Below are 22,752 nucleotides of genomic sequence, written 5' to 3' on the forward strand. Positions count from 1 at the left end.
AAATCTGCCGCCGTTCAACACAGATCAGTTGCTACATTTGGCTCAAGTCAGGCGAGCTCGGGATGGCGGCTGCAAATGCAGAGGTGTTCAAGGCCAAGCACCAATTGAAGCAACATGGAGCCGAGGTATGTGGGAAAAGAGAGTGGGCGCATATGGCGGGGGGGGGGGGGGGGAGGGGGAGGGGGAAGGGGGAGGAGGGTGGGCTGTCGGGTGGGCGGCGCACAACGAAAAAGGTCTTCAAATTGGGAGGTGCGGCGGGCGGAGCGGGCCAGGCTACTGGGCTCACACAGAGTGGTATGGGCGGGGCTGGGGGGCTGGGGGCATGAGCAGGTGTACGCGCTCAAGTATGCGGACGGGGTTCTGTACTCTGGGGGCGCCGACTCGATGGCGCGGTCGTGGGACGTGCGCAAGGGCAAGAACCTGAAGACGTTTAAGGGCCATGTCGAGACGGTGTGGTGTCTGGACGTCCAGGATGGGTTCCTCTACACGGGCTCTGCCGACAAGAGCGTGATCAAGTGGGACGCGGCCAAGGGCAAGGTGGTGGACAAGCTGTTGGGCCACAAGAAAGCCATTTTCTGCCTGGCGGTGGCCGACGACGGCACACCGTACTCGGGGTCAGACGACAAGACGGTCATCAAGCACGACGAGCGCGTGATGGTGTACAAGGGCCACAAGAAGACGGTGCTTTCGCTGCTTGTCCGCGGCTCGTCGGTCTTTTCGGCGTCGACAGACAAGACGGTGCGGCTGTGGGATACAGCGTCGGATGCGTGCGTGAGGGCGTACACCGGCCACTCGGACATTGTGTACTGCCTCGAGGTTGCCGACGGCGTGCTGTACACTGGCTCGCGCGACGGTACGGCGCGGGCGTGGAACGTGCTCACCGGCGCATGCATCCATGTCTTTACCGGGCACACCTCGCGGATCACGTGCCTCCATGTTGCCGACAACGAGCTGCTGTACACTGGCTCGGCCGACGGCTCGGTGCGGGTGTGGGACATCCACACCGGCGAGTGCGTGCGGGTGCTGTCGGGCCACGACAACATTGTGCTCTGCATTGCCATGAACCCACAGGGCACGTTGCTCTTCACTGGCTCGGCCGACCACTCAGTGGCGGTGTGGAACGCCCGCAACGGTGAGCTGCTGGCGCGCGGGCAGACCCACTCGCACTGGGTTCTTGCCGTCGACTGTTCTGACACGGCGCTCTTTTCGTCGTCGCGTGACGGCTCGATCTGCATTTGGGACGTCTCGAGCTACGCGTCCAAAGCCGAGGCGAGTCCGGTAACCCGCGCCGCCACGTCGGTCCGCGTTCCGGTGTTCAATGCAAGCGGCGCCAAGTCCGTTGTCAAGGTTGCGCCAGACGCGACGCTCGCCGCCGTCCTTGACGCCGCCAAGGTCTCTTTTGGCCTTGCTGGCTCATGGTCGCTGGCATACGACCCCGGGCTTGGGTCGGAGCAGCGCGTGCTTGAGAACCGGACGCCGATCGGATCGCTGAGCGATGTGACGTCTGCGGCTGGTGCTGCCCGACTGGTCATCATTGCGCATCCCGACTCGATTTCGGCCGCCGCCTCGCCGCGAGCCACCGCAACAGCGTCCATGGCTCCCACGCCTACAGCGACGACGACCAACGGGACCAAGGCTGCGAGCGGCTCGGACCCAGCGCTCGCCGCGGAGCTCGAGCGGCTTCGCGCCGAAAATGCGCGACTGCGGAGTGCCGGCGCAGGCGCGGCGCCTGCAGCTACGGCCGACTCAGGCTCCAAGGTGGACGCGTCGCAGCTTACCGCGGCACAGAGCCAGATGCGTGATGCCGAGGCTCGTGCCAGTGCGTTGGAGAGCCAGCTTGCGGCGGCAACCAAGAAGGTGGCCCAGCTTGAGGGTGAGCTGCGTGCGGCGGAGCAGGCAGCAGCGTCCAATGCAGCCGCCGGCGAGGCCGCGCTCCAGCAGCAGATTGTGGAGCTGAAGCAGGCACAGCGGGACGAGCGCGGACGGATGGAGGCGGAGATTGCAACGCTTAACTCGCAGATCGCGACGCTCAACTCGCAGCTGAGCGAGGCACAGAGCACGCTGGCAGCTGTCCAGGGCAAGTACGAACAGCTCAAGGCGGCGACGGCGTCGTTTGAGGCCGAGCGGCAGCAAGCAGCAGCAGTCAAGGCCGAGCTGGCGGCAGCAAGCTCGCAGCTCGCGTTCCACCAGAGCGAGTCGAGCCGACTCAAGGAGGTGTACGAGAAGGAGCGGCGGCTCCGGATCAAGTACTTTAACCAAATCGAGGACATGAAGGGCAAGATTCGGGTGTACTGCCGTGTGCGGCCGTTCACGGCGTCGGACGGCGCCGAGGGCGGCGAGCTTGCCGCCGACGTGCTCGACGAGGCCACGCTCCTCATTCACGACACCAAGAAGGACCGTGAGTACTCATTCACCCACGTGTTTGGCATGGACTCGACCCAGGACCAAATCTTTTCCGAGACGACCCAGCTTGTGCAGTCGGCCGTCGACGGTTACAACGTGTGCATCTTTGCGTACGGGCAGACCGGCTCCGGCAAGACGTACACCATGACGGGTGCGCCGGACGCGCCAGGCATCACGCCGCGAGCCTTCTCGCAGATCTTCGATTCGTTCCAACACCAGCCCAACTACACGTACTCGGTCTCGTGCTACATGTTCGAGATCTACAACGACAACCTCGTCGACCTTCTCACCGACGTGCCGGTCGACGCGCGGCCAAGCTCGACGTTCACCACGATGAAGGCGGCATGGTGTACATCTCGAACATCGAGATCCTGCCCGCCGGCTCGCCCGAGGAGCTGCACTCGATCCTCGAGCTCGGCATTGCCCACCGGCACACCGGCGCTACCAACATGAATGAGCACTCGTCGCGCTCGCACCTCATCCTCTCGATCCTCATCGAAGGCACCCACAACGAGAACGGGTCGACAACTCGCGGCAAGCTCTCGCTTGTCGATCTTGCAGGCTCGGAGCGGTTCGCCAAGACCGGCGCCGACAAGGAGCGGATGAAGGAGGCCCAGTCAATCAACCGCTCGCTGGCCGCCCTCGGCAACGTCATTGCCGCCCTCACCTCGAGCGACAAGCAGCACATCCCGTACCGGTCGAACAAGCTCACGTACTGCATGTCCGACTCGCTCGGCGGTACGGCTAAGACCCTCATGTTTGTCAACATCTCGCCGTCGTCATACAACGTCTCCGAGACCGTCTCCTCCCTCGGCTATGCCGAGCGGGTCAAGACCATCGTCAACAACTCGCAGCGCAACGTCGAGACTGAGGAGATCAAGAAGCTCAAGGCCATCATCAAGAAGCTGAAGGGTCGCTAGTAATGAACGATAAAGCTCAGACTGCAGCTGGGGCTGGAACAGAGGCTAGGGCTGCTTTACCGAAACACGCCACCCTTCTTTGTAGGACTCTTACACATGCCGGCAATGGTGGCCAGCTTGGAGTACGCCGGAGACGGCGCGATCGGATGGTAGAGGCCGAGATAGTCGGGTAGGACACCGGTGCCCGGCACCCGCGGCACAGCGCCGGCGAGCAACTCGTACAAGTCCTCGTTGTACTTGGCCTTGGAGGCGTGGCGGTACTTTTGAGCGGTGACGGCAGCAAGAATGTCCTTGAGACGAGATCGGTTAAAGCGGAGCGGGTTGACCAGCTTGAGAGTGTCAGAAATCATGGAGCCCTTGATGCGGACGTCGAGCGGGTTGTCACACGTCATCGACGGCGACGAGTTGACCTCGATGAGCCACGGCTTGAGCGACGAATCGAACATGATGTCGTAGCCAAAAACCTCGAACGAGTTGGGCTGACTATCAATTGTGTCCTTCACGGCAAACAACGACTTGAGGACAACTGAGCAGATGCCCTTCCACAGCGTCTCAAAGGCCACGCCGCTGCTAGCCAGCTCTTTGGCCAAAAACTTGAGCGAGCACTTGGAGCCGCCCCACTCCGCCGCATCGGCCGAGCCCGAGTACGACGTCGAGGCCTCGGACTGTATCGAGGTGTTGGTGAGGTGCATGACGTTGTTGGCAATGGTATCGGGCGACGTATCGTACAGCTGCGAGGCAACCCGGGCAAAGCCCTCCTTGTACACAAACGCCTCCAGTGGCTCAAACGAGGTGACGAGGACATAGATGCGAAGGTCAAACTTGCGCCCGTGGAGCAGCAGTGGGTCTGGGATGTACTTTTGAACGACAACCGGTTCGCCGTGCCGGACTTGGGCAATGTCATTGAAAAGAAAGATGCCGCGCCCGCGCGAGAGCCCGGCCGGCTTCATGATCCACACGTTGCCAGACTTGTTCTTGGCACCCGAGCGCGCAAAGTCTTCCACAAACTTGGCGTACTCGGACGGCAGGATATACGTGGTCGGCACAATGTCAAAGACTCGCGCCATCCGCCCGCCGAGTCGTGCCTGCCGCTCGATCGACTTTTTGAGCAGATCCTTGCGAGTCAATGCCGAGGTGTTGGGAAAGTGGTTGATCCGCTGCCAGGCCACAAGATGCGACCATACGTCCGCCTTGGGTCGCCCCCAAGTCCACAACAGATTCCACAGGCCAGACGCGTCCTCTGGCAGCTCGGCCCAGTCCGAGCCGGACATGGTCCCGACCGTAGCGAGCGATTCAGCGACAATAGTGTAGACCTCCTCATGCCCAGCCGATGAGATACGGTAGAAAAGGCCATCTGGCCCACTGGGGCACGCCTCCAGCCACGCCTCCAGCTCGGCAATGTACTCGGCGTAGATGGCGTTGACCGGCGTGTCCGGATCAAGAACAACCGCCGAGAAGAGCTTGGAAAACTCGGGGTAGATCGAAGCGAGCTGGGTTGGGAGCACGACTGACCGTCGCTTGACGGGCGACAAGTTGTGCAGCGGCGGTAGGACTGGTGGCAAGGCCTTGGTTGCGGCAGACGGCTGTCTAATGGGCTTGGTGTTCTTGCCCTGGTGCTCCGCAGTAGCGATGCGTGTGCGCATAGACGTCCTGTGCCTGGTTGATGCGGCCTGATGTGGTGACTCTCTGGCTTGCCGTTTGGTCTTGACTTGCCGCGCTGCCTCAATCGCCGCGCACTTGGCCTCGGCCTCAGCCTGTCGCTGCGCCTCGGCCTCTCGCTGCGCCTCAATCGCCACGCGCTCAGCCTCGGCCACAGCCACAGCCTTGGCTTTGACCTCATCAGCAATCCGCTGCGCCTCAGCCTGTCGCTGCGCCTCGACCGCCGCCTGCCGTTTGGCCTGAGCCTCAGCTTCAGCCTGCCGTTTCGCCTCAGCCTCAGCCTGTCGCTGCGCCTCGACCGCCGCCTGCCGTTTCAGCCTTGGCTTTGACCTCATCAGCAATCCGCTGCGCCTCAGCCTGTCGCTGCGCCTCGACCGCCGCCTGCCGTTTGGCCTCAGCCTCAGCTTCAGCCTGCCGTTTCGCCTCAGCCTCAGCCTGTCGCTGCGCCTCGACCTCCGCCTGCCGTTTCGCCTCAGCTTCAGCCTGCCGTTTTGCCTCGGCTTCAGCCTGCTGTTTCGCCTCAGCCTCAGCCTGTCGCTGCGCCTCGGCCCGCCGCTGCGCCTCAATCGCCGCGCGCTCAGCCTCGGCCACAGCCACAGCCTTGGCTTTGACCTCGTCAGTAATCCGCTGCGCCTCGGCCGCGGCGTTCATCTCAGCCTCAGCCTGTCGTCGTGCCTTGCTCTTTTCGGCAAGGCGTTTCACCGCGGCCTCATCTGCTAGCCGTTGACCGTCCGCTACCGCCTTGGCCACCTCTTTGGCAAGCCGCTTTGTGGCAGCCTCCTTGGCCAGGCGCTGAGCATTCGCTTCATCTGCAAGCCGCTGCGCCTCGACACGCTGACGTGCTCGAGCCCGACGTGCACGCTCAGCCTCGGCGGCCTTCTCCGCCTGTGCAGCTTTTTCGATATCTCGCGCCTCCTTGACCTTCAGGCGTGTCTTCGCCTCCTCGGCCTCCCGCTGCAACTGATCGATGTTGTCAGCCGGCTTGTCCGTCTCGGCCCTTCGCCTTCGCCGCCTCCGCCGACGCGGGCGTGGAATGTCAACCGCCTGGTTTCAGAACGAGTACCTGCTGGTGAGTCTACCTTGAAAGGCTCGACGGCCGCATGCCGTGCACCTGTGCGCGACGGTATGACAACCTCACCGGGAACATTGTCGGTGAGCTCACGGAGCTGTGCCCGCTCAGTGCAGACCAGCTCTGCAGAAGGGGTAGGCGCACGCCTTCGCACCCGGACAGGCCCCGAAAACATCTCTGGGGCAGGGCGCAACGGCTGAGCCGGCACTGCCCGCCGCGTCGCCGGCGCAGCGCCCATCAGCAGTCGAAAGATCTCAGACTTGGGCGCGGCTGCCCGTGAGCTTTCTCCTCCGCCTTCTGCCGCACCTTCGCCGCTGTCCTCAGACGAGCACGCTGGCTCCGTGGCGGTAGAAGCAGCGCCGTCGACGTCGCCAGCGAGGACCTCTCCGCCGAGTACCGCTACCGATCGCGCTCGCTGCCGCTCCAGCCTCGCATCCAGCTCGGCCATAGCGCGCTCACGCTCGCGTGCCCGTGCCTCGGCCTTGCTCATTCCGCGATTCGCCTCCATGCTTGCTGTATGTGTCACATCTTCACGCTCGCGCTCGCTCTTGTTCTTGCGCTCGTTCCCGGTCAGGGTCCGGGCCTGGCCAGGCACCGAGACCAAGCCCAGCACCGAGTGCGCACCGAGGCGGACATTGTCGCCAGAGCGAGACGCACCTGGTTCACCGCCCGAGTTGTAGTGGTGAAGAGTTGATGCCGGGCGCGGGTGCGTGCGGACCGGAAGGCGTGGTGGGAGGGCGGGCAGAGATGACATGGGCGCAGGGCGTGTGGCGTGCAGGCGGCGGGCGAGGCGGGCGTTGGTCCGCGACGCCGAGTCGCCCACGGCCGTAGCATTGTTCAACACGCAGAGGGTGAGATAGTCCAGCCCAGAGCGTCCGAGCGACATGCTGCGGACGTCTTCCGTGTGCTCTGTGGCCAGAGACGGGTGAGCGCTGCCATGGCAGCCCCTTCTCCTTCCCTTCTTTCCCGCTGCGTGGGGAGCCTGGTGGCTAGCGATCGGTTCGCTCCGTTGCGCGCCAATGGCGGAATGTCCCATGGCATCACACGCCCCCATGTCTGGCGCAGATGATCCCAAGCTAGGTCAGCAGTCACGGTAAAGTGCTGGTTCATTGGCAAGACTACAGTGCCTGCTCCTCCGCATCTTCCAGTTCCATGCCAAGGACCTCGTCATCGTCGTCGGCGTTGGCCATGGCCGACTGGGCCAGTGCGAGGTTGTCGTCGTCGTCCGAGTCTGACGACGATGAGAAGATGTCGTCGTCCTCGTCGTCGTCGTCAGCCGATGCAAATGTGATGGTGTAGCGCGAGAAGAGGTGCGGGACACTGGCAAGCAGGTTCGAGTACTGGCCCTGGTTGTTGAAGAGGTCGAAGAACGGGACGGCGGTGAGCCGATAGTTGGACGGGATGGCAAACGTCCGCTTCTGCGGGAGATGAACGTGGAAGAGCCGAATGCACTCGCGCGGCTTGGAGACATGCACAGGAAGGTAGGGATAGAGTGCCGGCGAGGCAAACGACGGCCGCCACCAGCTCGCCACGAGCTCGCCGATCTCCCACGGAACGACCAGCTGATCGGCCGGCACTGCCCCTGCCAGCGCCACCCCGCGTGCTTCCAGCTCACGGGCCTCGGCAACAACGTCGGGATCAACACCGATCCGCGCCTCCAGCACTCGCTTCAGCCCGTCGCGTTCGTCCTCGCCCGGCTTGAGCACCCCGCCGGGGAGCATGAAGCCTGTGGGAAAGGCCGAGTCCGGCGGCGGACGGGCGGCAGCCGAGAGCGCCAGCACGTGCGGGTGTCCATGGCGGTGGACAAGAATGACTGCATACACCGACGTTCGCATCCCGTTGCGCTTGTACTCGCCACGCAGGTCGCGGACAGGCGGTGCAGGCGGCGGCGGCAGTGGAGCTGTGGGGTCCTCGGGCGCAGGCGGTGCTGGCGGGACCAGCAGCTCGCCGTCCTCTGTCTGAGCCGAACGCTCCTGCAGACTGTAGCTCTCGAGTGGGTACACCACAGTTGATGACAGCATGCTACGGAGGGGGGAAGGGGAGAGAGAGGTGGGCGGTAGAGGAGGGGGTGGGAGAGGTGCAAGGGTAGAGGAGGGAGAGGCTGGAGGGGTGATCGTGGGGATCGGGTGAAAGTGGCGGAGGGGGACGGGGAGATAGATAAGATCGCGGGCGATCGAGGTGAGTGGTGATGAGGATTGTGGCCTGGAGACGAGAATGGAGTACTGTTACTACGCATGATCGGAGTGTTAGGTAGCAGTTGGACGAGGGTTAAGGCTTTCTGTTTGGCTCTGACTGGGTGGGCTCTGGCTGGCGCACACGGCTGATTCTGGGCAACTGTGCCGATCCTCAACCGCACCACCGGGAGCATGCCATCCCGCACACTTGGTACCACATCAGAGCATGTGGTGTGTCTGGAACAGATCAGGCTGCTGGCGGACGCGATCGAGTGATGGGACTGTTCCTGGTTGTGTTGCAGGAGTGGCAGGGCGACGCGACGGATTCGGCAAGCAAGGCGTCGACAGCACGCCACACATCACCCTTGCTCTGTCGGCAGCCATGTCCAGCCTGCTCTCGGCAGTCATTGAGACGGTAGGTGAGGGCTTTGGAAACCCAGACCTGGACCCGGCGCTGCTGCCGCCGCTCGAGCTGGAGGTGGGCAAGGTGCTGGAGTGGCTCAAGTCGCGGGAGCTAGTGCGTGACCAGTGGCGGCAGGTGGCGGATATTGTGGCGGGGAAGAAGGACGCTGCGCTGGCTGCCCTCCCCGAGTCGGCCGCCACCTCGGCTACTATCAATGCGCTTGTTGACTATCCTGGTTATCTCTCGCTGTGGCGCTGTCAGGAGATGCTTTCCGCTATGAAAGAGGCCGAGGTCGAGACGCGCAACTTCCTGGGCTCCTACGGATCCGATGCCGTGTCTGCCTGGCAGGACATTGTCAATCAGTATCTGGACGGCCGGGTCTATCTTGCTCGTGCAGTTCGCGCGCTAGTGGATGGCGTTCGCTACGAGCTGCCATCGCTTCTGCGGTCGCTGGCCTCGGCCGATGCATCGGTCGCTCGCTTGGCCCGGGTTGAGTCGACCGCCGCTGCCGACATTGCTCGGTTTCGCAAGGAATATGTCGAGATGGGCTCGCGATTCGGGCTGACGCTCAACGTGTCTGACGGTGGCGTTGGGCGCGATGCAAGTGTCGAGCGTGATGCTCTCTCCGCTTTGGCAGCAAAGGTGCCGGCTGTGCTTGAGCAAGCGCTGCTGTCTGCGCTGGACGAGCGCACCCGAGTGGCGGCAGCGTCTGCAATGGCCCGCTACGGCCATCCACTCCCAGTGCTCAGCTGGTTTTGCGAGCGTGTGGAGGACAGACTGATGAGCGTATCAAGTGAGCGGCTCGGGGCTCTTGCGAGCGCGATCGGGCTCGAGGTCGGGGCGCTGGGCGAGTCTTCGAGCATTGGTGTGCTGTTGCGCCAGCTGCAGGTCCGCTCCGCGCTGCTCGCAGAGTTAGATGAGGTCCACGGATTTCTCGACGAGCTGATGGGCCAGGTTCAGGAAGTCAAGGCATCCGACGACCGCGTTGCTTCCAGCATCCTCCTCTCGCAACGCCTCAACAGCGTTTCGCTCGACGAGGTGGCGGAGGAGCGCGATGCACTTGCGGTGGCGAGCCGGGCGTTTGAGGCAAAGGAGATCAAGGAGCTGCTTTTAATCGACGGCTCGCCACGATATGTGGCGCGGATCGCCGCCGAGCTGCATTCAAAGCTCTACAAGGCAGCGCAGCTAGAGGCCGAGGTGGCGACGTTTGGCGAGCAGCGAAGCGGGTTTGCGGCGTCCAAGGCCAAGACGACGGCGCTCATCAAGGCATGTGCGTGCGAGATTCGCGAGCTCAAGAACCACATCGAGGCGGACATTTCGAGCGAGTTTAACGGGCGGATTGTCCGCATCACCGGCGTCGACCGGCTCCTTGCCCAGGCCGCGGCCGTCACGGAGTCGAGCGGGAATGCGGGGCAAAGCTAAAACTACGTGCTGCCCGCTGAAGCCTACTACGCAATGTTGAAGACGCGGACTGCACCTGCGGTAATGGACGAGACGCCCAGGCCAAGGAGCTTGTTGCGGAGATCCGTTGTGAGCGGAATGCCGGAGACCTTGACAGGATCCTCGTGGGCGTTGGACTCCATAAGCGTGCGCATGGTAGAGATGAGCAAGTCGTCCTGGTCGGCTTCGAGGGTGAGAGCGGCGATTTCCTTGTTCTTTTTCTTGATTTGCTTGGTGTACTTCTTGAAGGCCGAGTCATTGTCCTTCTTGGCGTCGCGCTTGTCACGCGACTTTGTCAGGGCATCGCGCTTCTCGCGGAGCTTGACCTCGAGCTTGTCGCGGTGACCTTGGACTTGGAGGACTGAGTTGCGGAGAAGATCGTTGTCGCGAGCATTGTACGAGGTGAGGATGATGCCGGCCTGGCCAACCGAGAGCAGGTAGGCGAGGAAGAAGATTGAGTCGACAAGAGTAAAGACGGCGAGCTCGTCGAGAGCAACCGAGATGACTACGACGCGGTAGAACATGATGAGGGCAAAGATGAGGAGATAGAAGAGCGCGATGAGGACTGTCGACTCGCGAATGGTGGCCATCTCGTCACTGCCCATGTCGCGGACTTGCTCGCGGAGCAGGATCCACACCTTGAGGTTGAACGGCTTGTCGAATTTGAGCTGGAACCGGCCGCCGAGATCCTTCTTGTCGGGCGGCTTGATAAAGGCCAGCCGGTAGTCGATGGCGTCGCGGAAGAGCGGGACCGAGCCGTCGGCAAGGCCGTGGTAGAACGAGTACTTGCGAGTCCGCTCCCAGAACTCGGCCGCAGAGAGAATGACCGCAAAGACAAAGCCGGTGCCAATGATGACCATGCAGTAGATCGAGACCAAGAGGACAATGCGATCCTGAATCACCGTCGAGCCGACAGAGCCGTAAAAGTCGCGGCCGTCGTCGTTGACGGCGCGGAAGATGGGGCCGACAAAGGCGTGGGCGACGGCGACGACAAACGAAAAGGTAGCAGTGGCAAAGATAAAGGTCGACGAGGTGAGGACCTCGGTCTGGTCGTTCATGAAGAAAACGAGCTTGTTGGTCAGCTCCTGGTAGAGCACATCGCGATGATTCTTGTCGAGCATGTACATCAGCTGGTCAGCAGAGCAAGCTGACGAGTCGCTGAGAAACGTGCCGGATGACGACGACGATGTCGACTCCTCATCGCCGCGCTCAAACTCGCGGCGCCGGCGGCCGCGGACCCGCTCGTTGACGCCGCGGATGATGCCGAGGGTGACGGTGATGGTCAAGTAGAGGACGAGTGGCATGAACGTTTCGGTTTTCGAGACCGAGACGTCAGTGGTGATGGCGAGAACGACGTTGGTGAAGGCGCCGACGGGGACGGCGGTGAAGAGCAGGACAAAGATGTACGACTTGAGCGGGTCGCTGTACCCGGAGCGGTTAAAGATGCGGCACGGGAGATAGACGAGGAGACCAGCGAGGATGAGCGGCGAGAAGACGAGGAAGACAAGCGAGAGGAAGACCATCCACAGGCCCTGGGCCACGTACGACGAGCGAATGGCGCGGATAAGCGAGAACTTGCGGGCGCCCTCGTCGTTGAGCCGCTTGTACGCCGAGAGGGTGAGGACCTCGAGGAGGCGGGCTTGAATAACGGGGTCGTTCCGGATCTTGGCCACGTCGGTGCCATCCTGCAGCCGATCGGCGTAGTTGATGTCGCCACCAGCGTCGTAGTTGAGCCGCGACGCAGCGACCGAGCCGACCGAGTGCTGCGGCGCGTCACCGATGACGGTATCGTCCGACATCATGGCAAAGGTCAGATCGGACGCTGTGGTATCAAGATCGAGATCGAGATCGAGATCAAGGTCGTCATAGTCTGTCGTCGCGCCAGACGACTCGGCGTCGGACATGGTAGGGGAGGAGGAGGCAGCGAGGTGAAGCACTGGTCAGCTGCGAGCGCAGAGCAGAAAGTGCCAAGCGAACAATGCGGTGGCGAAAGGCAACAGAGGCGGACGTCTCACGAGACTGCAGGGAAGGACCGAGTGCCAGTGATACTGGCTGACGAGGCAAGTGTGGAAGAGGCAAGTCGGCAGCCGCGGACAGAGGCTGCACCGTCTGGTTTTGGTCTCGAGTCAGCGTGGGTCTTGGTCGGTTCGGCCGGCCGTTTGTGCGTTGCTTCGACTCCGTTGCTGGTGATGGTCTCCGGCCTGCTTTCTTTGCCGCTCAACGGCATGCCCGCTAGCAAGGCCAATTGCGACCATCGCGCGCAGGCTTCACCTTCCGTCGACAACGACATAGCATAGAAGGCTTCCATTGCCTGACAGCTCGTTGGGCATGACCGGTGTCGCCGTGGGCGTGCCACCGAGGCCGATGTGACATCATCGCATGCGACGGAAGGCTGGTTGTCTGCTCGGTGCGGTCATTGGTGGCTGTTTGTTATTCGCCTTGGCCAAGAGAGACACTCCACTTCCCTCCCTTTTATCTAACTCCCATCTAACAGCCATGTGCGACGTCAGCAACCCCGCGATCTCTGCTGCTGTGGATGATGTCAAGTCGGACGGCTCGGCCACCAACTGGTACGTGGGTGTGGTGGGCAGGAGGGCCCGTGGTCGGGGCTGTGTGCCGCTGCTGTGGCATGCCTGAGCAGTTTTTGCCATTTCTTGCGAATTGGCCCCGCACGGCGGCATGCGGGAGGAAGGGGATGTCCATTGGGGGCGGTAGGAGGCTAGGAGCGGAGGACAAACTCACCAAGAGGTGTGTGTGGAGGGAAATAGGCTTGCGCTCGGCTACGAGTCCAAGAAGAAGCTGCAGGTTGACGCCACCGGCGAGGGCGGGTACGACGAGCTCATGGCCTTCCTCACCGACGACAAGATCACGTACGCCCTGCTGCGGCTGACCGACGGCGACCAGGAGTCGCAGCGGATCAAGTTTGTGGCCATCACTTGGGTCGGCCAGAACGTTGGTGGCATGGCCCGCGGTCGGGTCACCGTCCACAAGCCCTCGGTCACCGAGGCCTTTGGCCAGTTCCACATCGAGCTCCGCGCTGAGGAGAAGAACGAGTGCTCGGAGAAGATCATCCGCGCCAAGCTCAAGAAGGCCGGCGGCGCCGACTACGACACCGGCTCCAACAAGGGCGGCTACAAGTCGTCGGGAGGCTCGATCAAGAAGCGTGCGCTTGAGAACTACTCCAAGAAAGAGGCCGAGGGCAACATCGGCCCGGTTGTCTACGAGACCAAGGCCCTGCCCAAGACCACTCCTGTCGATCTCTCCGGCCGCCCCATGGTTGCCCCGCCTTCCGAGGCCCGCAAGAACACCAAGGACACAATCCTTGACCGCTCCAAGTTTGAGGGCCAGGCCGATCTGGGGACGACGACGACGACGACGACGACGACGTCCGCTGCTGCCGCCCCCGAGCCGCAGCCGGAGGCCGAGGCCGAGCCAGAGGCTGAGGTTGAGGCCGAGGTTGAGGCCGAGGCTGAGGCCGAGGCTGAGGCCGAGGCTGAGGCCGAGGTTGAGGTTGAGGCTGAGGCTGAGGTCGAGGCTGAGGCCGAGGTTGAGGCTGACGCTGAGGCCGCCGATGGTGAGGAGAATGCCGAGGAGGCAGACGAGTAGTTTGCTTCGCCTTGATGCTCCTGGCCCGGCGATGCTTTACATAAAGTAAGCAGGTGTTAGGAACTACGCATGCTGGTCGTACTGCGAAGTGAAGGCGCGATTGACCTGCTTCATGTGTGCACGGGCGACGCGGGCCGAGGGGAACAGCTGGGTGAGCTCAACGTAGGTGTCGCGGATGGTGGTTTTGGAAACACCAGCAAGGCCATGCTTGAGGGCAACAAGCGCGGCAAGCGCGGCGGCAGCAGATCGGTCGTGGCCGTCTGGGCAGTGGAAGAGGAGGCGGAGCGGAGGATCGTGGGCGGTGGCAGCAGCAAGCGAGTCGAGCAGTCGCGGGATGGCGCGCTCGAGAGCGTAGCGGTGCTTCTTGCCCACAGGCACGTTCAGGAAGAGCCACCCCGGCGGCGGATGCCCATCGCAGTCAGGATTTGCAAACTGTAGTTCACCAGGCGCGAGCTCGTCCGATACATTGACGACGAGCAAGCCTGGGGTCTCAGCCTCGAGAGCAGGCCAGAGCTCCTGTGGCAAATCCGAGGTGCGTGCGATATGCATGGCGGCCGCAGTCAGCGGCGAGGCGGTCGGCTCGATCTTAAAAACGGCAAGCCGTCCAAGTCTGCACACGACGCCGGCGTGTCAAGGGCGAGGTCGAGAGCGTGTGTGGGGCGCGTCCACGGAGCCGCAAAGAGGGTAGCGATCTCGTCGAGCGAGCGGGCATTAGGGAGGGCTGGGAGCCGGGCATGGAACGACTCGGCGTTGAGTCCGGGCGGGGCCCAGAGCTCTTCGTCGTCGGCGGCACCTTGGATAAAAGTGTAGGTGGTGGAGAACGAGAGCGAGCTCGGCGTCAGCGCCGTAGCCCGCAACTCTTCGCGGGGCGCAGAGGCCGAGACGCAGATGATGGGGATGAACGGGAGGGTGGCTGGATGGGTGAGAGCGGGCCACTCGGAGAGGTTGCGGTGTGTCTGAGCAACCCAAAGAACTCGCAGCGGCTTGTGCGCGAGGGCGGTTGTGAGTTGCGAGAGGTCGGCGGCGGCGGCAAGGGCATCGGCGGCCGGCGCGACACAGGCGGCCATGTCGTGGGCCTCGGATGCCGGAATAGCTGGCGGCGTGTGGAGAGCGGCGTGGGAGTTGGCGGCAGGATCCCAGCCGGCGGCGCGATTGAGGACGGCGGCCCAGAGCGGGACGGTTTTGGAGAGAGCGTCAGGTAGTGGCTTGCCGCGGCGTGTGGCGTCGACGATGAGGGCAGCGCCGGCGGCAGCGGCCTCGATGGCGACGTGGGCATTGAGCCTCCGGAGTGAGAAGGCCCACTGGCCAGTGTGGCCGTCGGTTGACTTGAAGTAGCATGTCGGCGCGCCCTGCGGCGCGTACCAGGCGCCGCAGCGGAGGTTGGCAAAGACCGGCGTGCCGTGTGGGGCGAGTTCTGCCACAGCGGCCACCCAGTCGGCGTCTGCGGCGATGGACAGGATGCGAGCAGCAAGCGAGTGGTCGGCCGAGTGGAGGCGGCGGAGGGTGGTGGAGAGCGAGGGTGTTGCAGCGGTAGCGGCGGGGGCGGAGGCGGCCATGACTCCTGTCGCCGGGAGAGTAGGTGGGAGAGGGGTGAGGGGACTCGGCTGGGGCTAGCGCACACGCCTCTCGCAGGACCTCGGACCAACGAGCCAGAGGGCGAGACACGACCAAGGAGTTGGCTGCAGACTGCATAGGCTGGCAGAGATGGGCGAGAGCAGCGAGGTGGCGGCGTGCCTGGGGCAGCTCGAGAAGGTTCTCGAGTACCTGGCCGAGCCGGCCGACGCAGAAGCCGGCGCAAAGGTCATGGCCTTTCTCGCTGCGCATGGGCAGGCGGGCAAGACCGAGGTCGGAGGCGGGGGAGGGGCTAGCGGGAGTGTGGCGGGTGGAAAGCGCAAGGTCAAGGTCGAAGGCGGCGGAGCAAGCCGAGGCGGAGGCAGCAGCGAGGCGCCGTCGGCCAAGCGGGCCAAGCCGCTGGACGGGTGATCATGGTTATTAACTTTAGAGGCCAAAGGCTCGACATCCATTGGGGTGGGAAAAGAGGGCAGGCACTAGCGGAAGCCCTCCATAAGAGCGGCATCTTCGCGCTTTCCGGCTGGGCCGGATGCGGCGGCGGCGTCGAGGTCATCGTAGCCGCCCGAGGGCACGCCCGAGCCGCAAGCTGGGCGGAAGGCAAGGTAGGCAGCGAGGGCGAGGCTGAGGATGCCGAGGGTGAGGCCGATACCAAATCCGACCTTTGCTCCGATGAGGGCGGCACGGATGGTGCGCTTGAACGAGTCTGCGTCCGAGTCGGAGATGATACCGTCGCGGTGGATGGCGAGGAGTGGCCAAACGCCCGAGGCGGCGTGCGGGAAGAAGACCTGTGTCAGGTTCGAGTTGATGCGGGTGTTGATCTGAAGCTTGAGTGAGGCCCGGAAGGCGACGCCGGTCATGGGCTCGACGTCGAGAAAGGTTGAGTCGCGGCCGTAGTCGGGAGTGAGGCCGGCGGCGCGGGCCAGTTCGGGGTCGGCGTTGAGAAAGAATGGCTTTGAGATCTCAAGCGGGATGCCGTGGGAAATGGGCTCGATGTTGAAGAGACCGTAAACAGGCGAGACATACTGCTCGTTCGGTTGCAACTCTGCAGGATTGAGCCGGTACTCGAAGACCTCGATGCCCTTGACCTTGGTATCGCGGACGTGGAGGATCTGCAGCGGACGCTGGATCTCCGAGACAAAGACCTCAAGCGGCTGCGGTGGTCGGATGTCGGGACCGAACGAGTGGCCGTTGGTCCCGCGGACCGGGCCAGGCGGGGTGTATGCAGAAACCTCGGTGAGACCGTTCCACTGCAGGTAGGTGTTGAGCGCAGCGAGGTTGCCCTTGCCGGTGGCGGTGATGGTGTCGCGCTTGGTGGCGCGGGTGATGTTGGCCGATGTGTCGTTGAACTGGAGATGGGCGAGGTGGGCGATAGACGGGTCGAGAGCAGCAAGGAGCGGGTCCTCGTACTGCCACAGCCACTGCTCGACGGTGTGGGTGACGATGAGGCCGGTGCCGCGGCCTCCCTGGAAGAAGACCTGCTCGGCAAAGTCGAGGCCGCGAACGAGAATGAGGTGCTCAAAGTAGGCGGCGAGGGTGAGGACATTGTCCGGGGTGCCGAGCTCGGGCCACTTGGCGAGGATGGAGCCGATGTCCTGGCGGGCGAGGAGGCCAAGGAAGGTGGTCACAGCGGTTTCGTCTGAGATGAGGCCCGAGGCGCCAAAGAGGAGCGAATGGGTGGCGGCGAGGTCGAGCGAGATGTTGCGGACAGGCGGGGCGCGGAGCTCGAGAGAGGGCAGCGATGGGAGGTTGGCGCCGGTGATGCCGAGCGAGCCCCACTGGATCATGGCGGCGGTGGTGTTGTCCGCGTTGCCGAGGTGGCCGCCGATCTCGGAGAGTGTGATCGAAAGGAGGGTGGGCAGGAAGCCGTAGAGGAGGTTCTTCTCAGAACCGGCCTTGTTGACTGCGGCCTGGTAGAAGGGAAAGTAGTTGGTGAGGAGAACCTTGTCGAGCTGATCGTAGATGGACTGTTCCGGCACAAACGAGTACTGCGACATCTCCTTGAACGAGACCCGAGCGCCGCCATCGAGGAACTTGGGGTCAAGCTTGACTGTGTTGCGGCGGTAGACAAACGGGCCGACGGGCTCAAAGACCGGCGCCGCGCCGGCCAGTACGTCGGGTGCGTTCGTCAGGTTGAAGAAGGTGTACGACTGGAGCTCCGAGTTGCCCGAGTGGTAGGACGAGACCCAGTTGTCATAGCCAGACGAGTTGGGCGAGTCGATGACCACCGCATCCTGTGTGACGAGGGTGGGTGGGTGGGGGAGGGGAGGGGGGAAGTACGTGAGTGTGAGTGTGGGTGGCGGGGAGAAGGGAGAGGGTGGTTTGGTGGTGGAGGTGGCGGCGGGAGCGAGTGAGTCACGCGGCACGTCGTCAGCATGGGCCGGAGGACTGGGGACAGGAGGCAAGCGGCAGTCACCGGGGGGACTTACGTTGATCTTCTTCTGGACGAGGTAGGGGATGAGGAGGTAGACAGTGGTGGCAGCAGCAATGAGCAGGAGTCCGGCCACGCATGCGGTGATGCCGACAGCCTTGCGGCGAGTCTGCAGAATGTGCATGTGTCCGAAGTGAGGTGCCGGCGAAAGCGGCCTGGCCGCGGGCCCACCGGGCGGGAGGGATTTCGGCTAGTGGCAGGGCGGAGTGATGCGTCCAGCACGCTGGAGGGGGGGGTGGGAGGGAGGGGCTGTATCGTCAGCTTTTATCGGTGTGCTGTCGCCAGGGTGAGGATTTAGCGCTTCGAGTTGGCAAGGCCATCGGTAGTGGTGGCCCGGGCGTAGGCCCAGAGGAGGAAGGGGAAGACGAGGGTGGCAACAGCCGCACCCAGGAACTTGCCAAAGACCTCGTAGTTGCCGCCGTGGATCTTGCGGAAGAGCTGGAGCGAGTTGACCGGGAGCTCGCCGAGCGCCGAGGTGACGGCGTACTTGACATCGGCGCCACGGGTAGGGCGGTAAGAGAGGCGGGCGCCGCCGATGGGGATGACACCCTCAAACTTGGGCACGACCACGTAGGTATGGGTGAGGTTGGCGCCGGCGGGGAGGACGGGCCACGAGACAGACGGGAGGCCGACCTTGAGCTCGAACAGCTCGTCGTTGTGCTCGACATCGTCAAGCTTGATGTCGTACGCCGTGCTGCGGATGCGAGAAGCGAGAGTGTCGGGTGGCGGTGAGAGGGTGAGTGGGGGGGGGGGGGGGAGGGGGGTGGTGAGGGATGTGGGGGGATGGAAAGACGGGAGCGCAGGGAGCGAGAGGCAGGGAAGACCAAGAGAGCTAAGCAGAGCAGAGCTGGGCAGTAGGTGTGGCGCAGGGGCGGTAGGGCGCGAGAACGGGCTTGGCCAGCAGCGGTGTGGGCAGACAAAAAAAGAGGGGGGAGGATCGGGCGGTCGGCGACGTACCTGGAGCCGACGTTGAAGACGGTAAACTGGATGGTCATGTCGCGGTCCTTGACGACGGTGGAGGAGAGAATGTCCTTGCGGGCAAGGAGCTGAGCACCCTCGCCGGCAGCGAGAGCGCAGAGAGCGGCGAGCACCACGAGGCCGACAACGACAAACTTCATGGTCGAGTGAGGCAGCGAGGTGTGGCCGGTCGTCGTCGGAGAGGGCGAGCTCGGGCAAGGTGGCCGGTCGCCAGTCTGGTGGCACCGGTTGACGAAATGCGTCTGCTGACCAGACTCGTGTCGGATTGCTGGATTATTGAAAGTTTATTTTGGCGATGGCTTGCGGCGGGCGGCGGACGGCCGTTGGCGACACGAGCACCGGCAGCGGGTTTGTGCTTCTGGCCTCGTAGCGGCACACCGCACTGACGACAGCGACAGAGACGAAGGATGGCGAGCACTCGGCGGTCGACTCGGGTGCCGTTCCTCCCGGGGAACTCGTTCACGGACCCGTCAAAGAAGCGGTTCCACAAGTCGCAGGCGCTACAGTTTACCATGGGCGGGGCGGTGCGTGTGGTGGACGACAGCAAGCCCAAGATCGGCGGCGAGCCGACGACGGCGAGCATTGCATCTGCGCGTGCGCGGGCCGGCACGTCTGCGGCGTTGTACCCAACAAGCGGAGCTGGGAACGGTGAGGCGCTGCCTGCGTGGGTGGCGTTTGACCGGCAGGTCCTTGCGTTTGACGGTTACTTTATGGAGGGCGTGACCGAGGCGCGGCACGAGGCGTACCGGGTGCGGCCGGTCAAAGTCTTCTTCTACCTGGCGGACGACACGCTGCAGATTGTGGAGCCCAAGGTGGGCAACTCGGGCCTCCCGCAGGGCACGCTTGTGCGGCGGCACAAGGTGCCGCTTGGCGAGCCTGCGGACGGGCGTTTCTACACAGTCGGCGATCTCAACGTGGGGATGGACATTGTGGTGTACGCCAAGACGTTCCGGCTCACCGGCGCCGACGGCTTTACGCGCGACTTTCTGGGCAAGCTCGGCATTGAGGTGCCTGTTGACGAGGGAGTGCCTGCGGATCCGTACATGAGCCATCGGCGGGCGGTTACTGACGGCGCGCACTCGGTGGTAGGCGGGAGCGCGAGTCTCGGCACATCGATCGACGGGGCGGTCAAGGTGCGGTCCAACCTCCGGCAATTCCTGGAGAACGACCGCAAGGTCCTGCGGTTTTTCTGCATTTGGGATGACACGCCGTCGATGTATGGCGACGAACGGCTGATGGTGCTCAACTACTACCTGGCGACCGACAAGGTCGAGGTCCGTGAGCAGATTCCGCAGAACTCGGGCCGCGATCCGGTGCCGCAGTTTATGAAGGCCTCGCGGCTGCCCAAGATTCCGCTCGGCCTCCCGCCAGTCGGCTCTGCGCGGGCGGAGCACGACCCGGCGCTGTACTACACGCCGGCAGACTTTCACATCGGCGAGGTTATCAACGTGTACGGGCGGCCGATGAAGATCTATGATATGGACTCGTTTACTCGCTCGTGGTACTCGGAGAACTTTGGCCTGAGCGCGGCCGACATGGCGCCGTTGCCGCCGCCCAACTCGGGGCGGACCGGCGTGGTGCTGGAGCGCGAGATCCCGCCGCCGACCGGCTACGGCTCGGAAGCCGACTCGCTGGCGTGCATGCACTCACTCATGCCGCGCCCGCCGCGGCGCGACATGGCCAAGATGCGAGCCAACGAGGGCAAGGCTCTCCGCTTTGCCGCGCAGTTTGTCGACCCGTCGCGCGTCGATCGCGACCGGCGCTTTGTCGTCTCGTTCCACCTCGCCAACGACACCGTCTCAGTCTTTGAGCCGCCGGTTCGCAACTCGGGCCGGCTCGGTGGCAAGTTTATCGAGCGCGACGAGGCCAAGAAGCCCGACGGCTCGCCGTACACGCCGGCCGACTTTTTCGTCGGCGCCGTTGTCTCGGTCCGCTCCTTCCGCTTCCTCCTCATCGACGCCGACGAGTTTGCCCTCTCGTACATGGAGGAGCGCCCGGCCGAGTTCCCGCACTCGTCGCTTCCGCACGTCATCGACAACGTCATCTCGCAGCTTGTTGCCGGCGAGGTTCCACCCGACTCGGTCATTGCCGCCTTTTCCTCGTCGGCTGCCGGCCGGAACTCGGTCGAGCCGGCCGTCTTCCAGGCATGCCTTGCCGAGCTTGGCATCAAGCTGGGTGGGCAGGAGCTGCTCACGCTCATGCGCTCGTTTGATCCCAACGGGGAGGCCCGCATCCAGTACGGCCTCTTCCTCGACGCTATCGGCATCGGCCAGGCTCAGGGCTAGCCGAGCCCTTTGCTCATTGATTGAAGTTTGTTCACATGGCGTGTGCCGCCAGCCGGCGTAGCCTACTGCAGCCGGAACGCATGGATCGAAGGCAGGAGGGTGCGGACGGCGCTGGCGAGCCGTGTATAGTCGTCCATGGTGTTGTAGATATGTGCCGAGATGCGGACGTAGAGCTTGCCGTCGCGCGATTTGACCGGCACCTCGATGTTGTGCTCGTGGAAGAGCCAGTCTTGCAGCACGTCAGCCAGGACGCCGATAGGAACGTCATCGCGGCCGCCGGTCACGACCTTGTGGCCGACAACTGCCTGCGGAAGCTCGACAGTGGCCAGGCTTGTTCCGTTGTGGACCGCCGGCGGATCCAGGACGCCGGTGCCCCACTCGGCTGAGAGCAGCTCGGAGGCAGCGCGGAGGAGGCCGTGCATGTGCTGCCGGACAGCGTCAACGCCGAGCGCCTCCCACAGTGCGACTGCATACGGCAGCGTCAGTGCTGGCGCGTAGGAGCGGGTACCGTCCCAGCCAAACTTGGCGTGGAGCGTTGCTTGCGGACCGGTGTAGCCATGCGAGATGACCGGTGGTAGCACCGCGTCGCGCGCCTCCTCGCTCACCCGCTCTGGGTTGGCCCACAGGAAGCCGACGCCACGCGGTGCCGAGAACCACTTGTGGCACGAGCCGACGTACCAGTGAGAGAGACAAGCATCCGGAGTAAGCGTTAGATCTTGTGCCAGCAGGCCGTGGGCACCGTCAACCACAAGCGGTACGTCGTGGCGAGCAAAGACGGCTGCCAGCTCGTCCAGCGGCGCAACAAGCGCCGAGTTGGACGCGACGTGGTCGATGATCGCCGCCGCAGGGCGAGTCGGCGCAGCATCCATGGCTGCACTCACGGCAGCGGCCACAAACGACGGATGGAGCGAGGGGAGCGGAATGTCGACGACGAGCGGCTCGGTCCCGGTGAGGGCACGAGCGATCTTGGGCGTCGATGCGTAGACAGACGAGAGGACAAGAATGGGTGCGCCGGGAGAAGCCGACGCAGTAGCGGCAGCAAGTGCGTTGATGGCGGTGGTCGGGTTGGGGACAAGGACCAGATCCTGCGGTGATGCGCCTACAAACGAGGCCAGTGCGTGGGTGGCATCGCCGAGCCGGCCAAACAGCTCGCGATCAAAGAAGGCGAGCGGCTGTGACGAGGCGTGTGCCTCCCACGCGGCGGCCACCTTTGCCAGCGGCGTTGCCACCCCGCCAAACGCGCCGTGATTGATAAACGTGCCCCACTTGCTGTCGATGCAGAAGAGAGACCGCAGCGCAGCCGCGGCCTCGTCCGGTGGCGCGCTGAGAATGGCCGGCAGCGCCGTGCCGGGCGCCTCAGTGACAACCTCCGCAGCGGATGCGCCGAGTCCGGTAGCGCCGCAGCCGGCTCGTCCACCGGCGGCAGCGATGGCGGCGGCGGCATCGGCGTGTGGCTGGCCGGATCCTGGCTCACGATGGCGTCGAGCTCGGCATACCGCAGCTGCGGATGCGCCCACGACGACGACCAGGCGACCGGAGCAAAGCCTGCGAGGGCGGTGGAGCAGCGGCGGAGCATATGTGTATGGTACGGGGGGGGGGGGGGGGGGCAAGAAGAGTTGGGTGTGTGGGGCTGGTAAGAGAACAAGGTATGTGCGTTGTGTGTGTGTGCATGTGTGTGTGAGGGGGGAGGGGGCGAGAGTAGTACGATCAACACTGAAAAGCATCAAAAAGCATCAAGAAACGGGCCCAAAACTTGAAAAATAATGCTTTTATATATTTTGGTATTGAAATCTATTTATACATTAAAAATAGCAC

At 63.7% G+C, this 22,752-nt stretch overlaps 12 protein-coding genes across 12 annotated transcripts; 5 read left to right on the forward strand and 7 right to left on the reverse strand.

Moving 5' to 3' along the window:
• The first annotated feature begins 14 nt into the window (after positions 1-14).
• Positions 15-3,349, forward strand: AMSG_11810 (uncharacterized protein). Its single transcript, XM_013903453.1, has 2 exons — positions 15-125; positions 331-3,349. Exons 1-2 carry the CDS (start codon positions 63-65, stop codon positions 2,854-2,856), a joined length of 2,589 nt encoding a protein of 862 aa, XP_013758907.1. The 5' UTR covers positions 15-62; the 3' UTR covers positions 2,857-3,349.
• Positions 3,350-3,362: 13 nt separating this feature from the next.
• Positions 3,363-6,687, reverse strand: AMSG_04491 (tubulin-tyrosine ligase family protein; the record flags this gene model as incomplete). The annotated part of the gene is made up of 4 exons (XM_013903374.1): positions 3,363-5,275; positions 5,334-5,979; positions 6,105-6,634; positions 6,676-6,687. 4 exons carry the CDS (start codon positions 6,685-6,687, stop codon positions 3,380-3,382), a joined length of 3,084 nt encoding a protein of 1,027 aa, XP_013758828.1. The 3' UTR covers positions 3,363-3,379.
• Positions 6,688-7,141: 454 nt separating this feature from the next.
• Positions 7,142-8,072, reverse strand: AMSG_04492 (cleavage and polyadenylation specific factor 5; the record flags this gene model as incomplete). The annotated part of the gene is made up of 1 exon (XM_013903375.1): positions 7,142-8,072. The coding sequence occupies one exon, from the start codon at positions 8,070-8,072 to the stop codon at positions 7,170-7,172; it is 903 nt and encodes a 300-aa protein (XP_013758829.1). The 3' UTR covers positions 7,142-7,169.
• A 535-nt stretch (positions 8,073-8,607) lies between these two features.
• On the forward strand, positions 8,608-10,050 carry AMSG_04493 (CDK5 regulatory subunit associated protein 3; the record flags this gene model as incomplete). The annotated part of the gene is made up of 1 exon (XM_013903376.1): positions 8,608-10,050. One exon carries the CDS (start codon positions 8,608-8,610, stop codon positions 10,048-10,050), a length of 1,443 nt encoding a protein of 480 aa, XP_013758830.1.
• Positions 9,905-11,972, reverse strand: AMSG_04494 (uncharacterized protein; the record flags this gene model as incomplete). Its single annotated transcript, XM_013903377.1, has 1 exon — positions 9,905-11,972. The coding sequence occupies one exon, from the start codon at positions 11,970-11,972 to the stop codon at positions 10,077-10,079; it is 1,896 nt and encodes a 631-aa protein (XP_013758831.1). The 3' UTR covers positions 9,905-10,076.
• A 551-nt stretch (positions 11,973-12,523) lies between these two features.
• On the forward strand, positions 12,524-13,674 carry AMSG_04495 (cofilin/tropomyosin-type actin-binding protein; the record flags this gene model as incomplete). The annotated part of the gene is made up of 2 exons (XM_013903378.1): positions 12,524-12,638; positions 12,837-13,674. Exons 1-2 carry the CDS (start codon positions 12,565-12,567, stop codon positions 13,672-13,674), a joined length of 912 nt encoding a protein of 303 aa, XP_013758832.1. The 5' UTR covers positions 12,524-12,564.
• AMSG_04496 (initiator tRNA phosphoribosyl transferase) lies at positions 13,662-15,230 on the reverse strand (the record flags this gene model as incomplete). Its single annotated transcript, XM_013903379.1, has 2 exons — positions 13,662-14,284; positions 14,344-15,230. 2 exons carry the CDS (start codon positions 15,228-15,230, stop codon positions 13,738-13,740), a joined length of 1,434 nt encoding a protein of 477 aa, XP_013758833.1. The 3' UTR covers positions 13,662-13,737.
• Positions 15,231-15,378: 148 nt separating this feature from the next.
• AMSG_04497 (uncharacterized protein) lies at positions 15,379-15,657 on the forward strand (the record flags this gene model as incomplete). The annotated part of the gene is made up of 2 exons (XM_013903380.1): positions 15,379-15,519; positions 15,565-15,657. 2 exons carry the CDS (start codon positions 15,379-15,381, stop codon positions 15,655-15,657), a joined length of 234 nt encoding a protein of 77 aa, XP_013758834.1.
• A 65-nt stretch (positions 15,658-15,722) lies between these two features.
• Positions 15,723-17,806, reverse strand: AMSG_04498 (lysosome membrane protein 2; the record flags this gene model as incomplete). The annotated part of the gene is made up of 2 exons (XM_013903381.1): positions 17,673-17,806; positions 15,723-17,477 (listed from the first exon to the last, which is right to left on the reverse strand). Exons 1-2 carry the CDS (start codon positions 17,796-17,798, stop codon positions 15,723-15,725), a joined length of 1,881 nt encoding a protein of 626 aa, XP_013758835.1. The 5' UTR covers positions 17,799-17,806.
• Positions 17,807-17,968: 162 nt separating this feature from the next.
• Positions 17,969-18,796, reverse strand: AMSG_04499 (uncharacterized protein; the record flags this gene model as incomplete). Its single annotated transcript, XM_013903382.1, has 2 exons — positions 18,632-18,796; positions 17,969-18,368 (listed from the first exon to the last, which is right to left on the reverse strand). The coding sequence occupies exons 1-2, from the start codon at positions 18,790-18,792 to the stop codon at positions 17,969-17,971; spliced, it is 561 nt and encodes a 186-aa protein (XP_013758836.1). The 5' UTR covers positions 18,793-18,796.
• A 241-nt stretch (positions 18,797-19,037) lies between these two features.
• Positions 19,038-20,977, forward strand: AMSG_04500 (EF-hand domain-containing family member C2). Its single transcript, XM_013903383.1, has one exon. It carries the CDS (start codon positions 19,060-19,062, stop codon positions 20,935-20,937), a length of 1,878 nt encoding a protein of 625 aa, XP_013758837.1. The 5' UTR covers positions 19,038-19,059; the 3' UTR covers positions 20,938-20,977.
• AMSG_04501 (selenocysteine lyase/isopenicillin N epimerase) lies at positions 20,951-22,513 on the reverse strand (the record flags this gene model as incomplete). Its single annotated transcript, XM_013903384.1, has 2 exons — positions 20,951-22,260; positions 22,302-22,513. 2 exons carry the CDS (start codon positions 22,511-22,513, stop codon positions 21,000-21,002), a joined length of 1,473 nt encoding a protein of 490 aa, XP_013758838.1. The 3' UTR covers positions 20,951-20,999.
• Between the last annotated feature and the right edge of the window lie 239 nt (positions 22,514-22,752).

The sequence above is a fragment of the Thecamonas trahens genome (genome assembly GCF_000142905.1).
Source record: "Thecamonas trahens ATCC 50062 unplaced genomic scaffold supercont1.18, whole genome shotgun sequence".
Classification (NCBI taxonomy): Eukaryota; order Apusomonadida; family Apusomonadidae; genus Thecamonas; species Thecamonas trahens.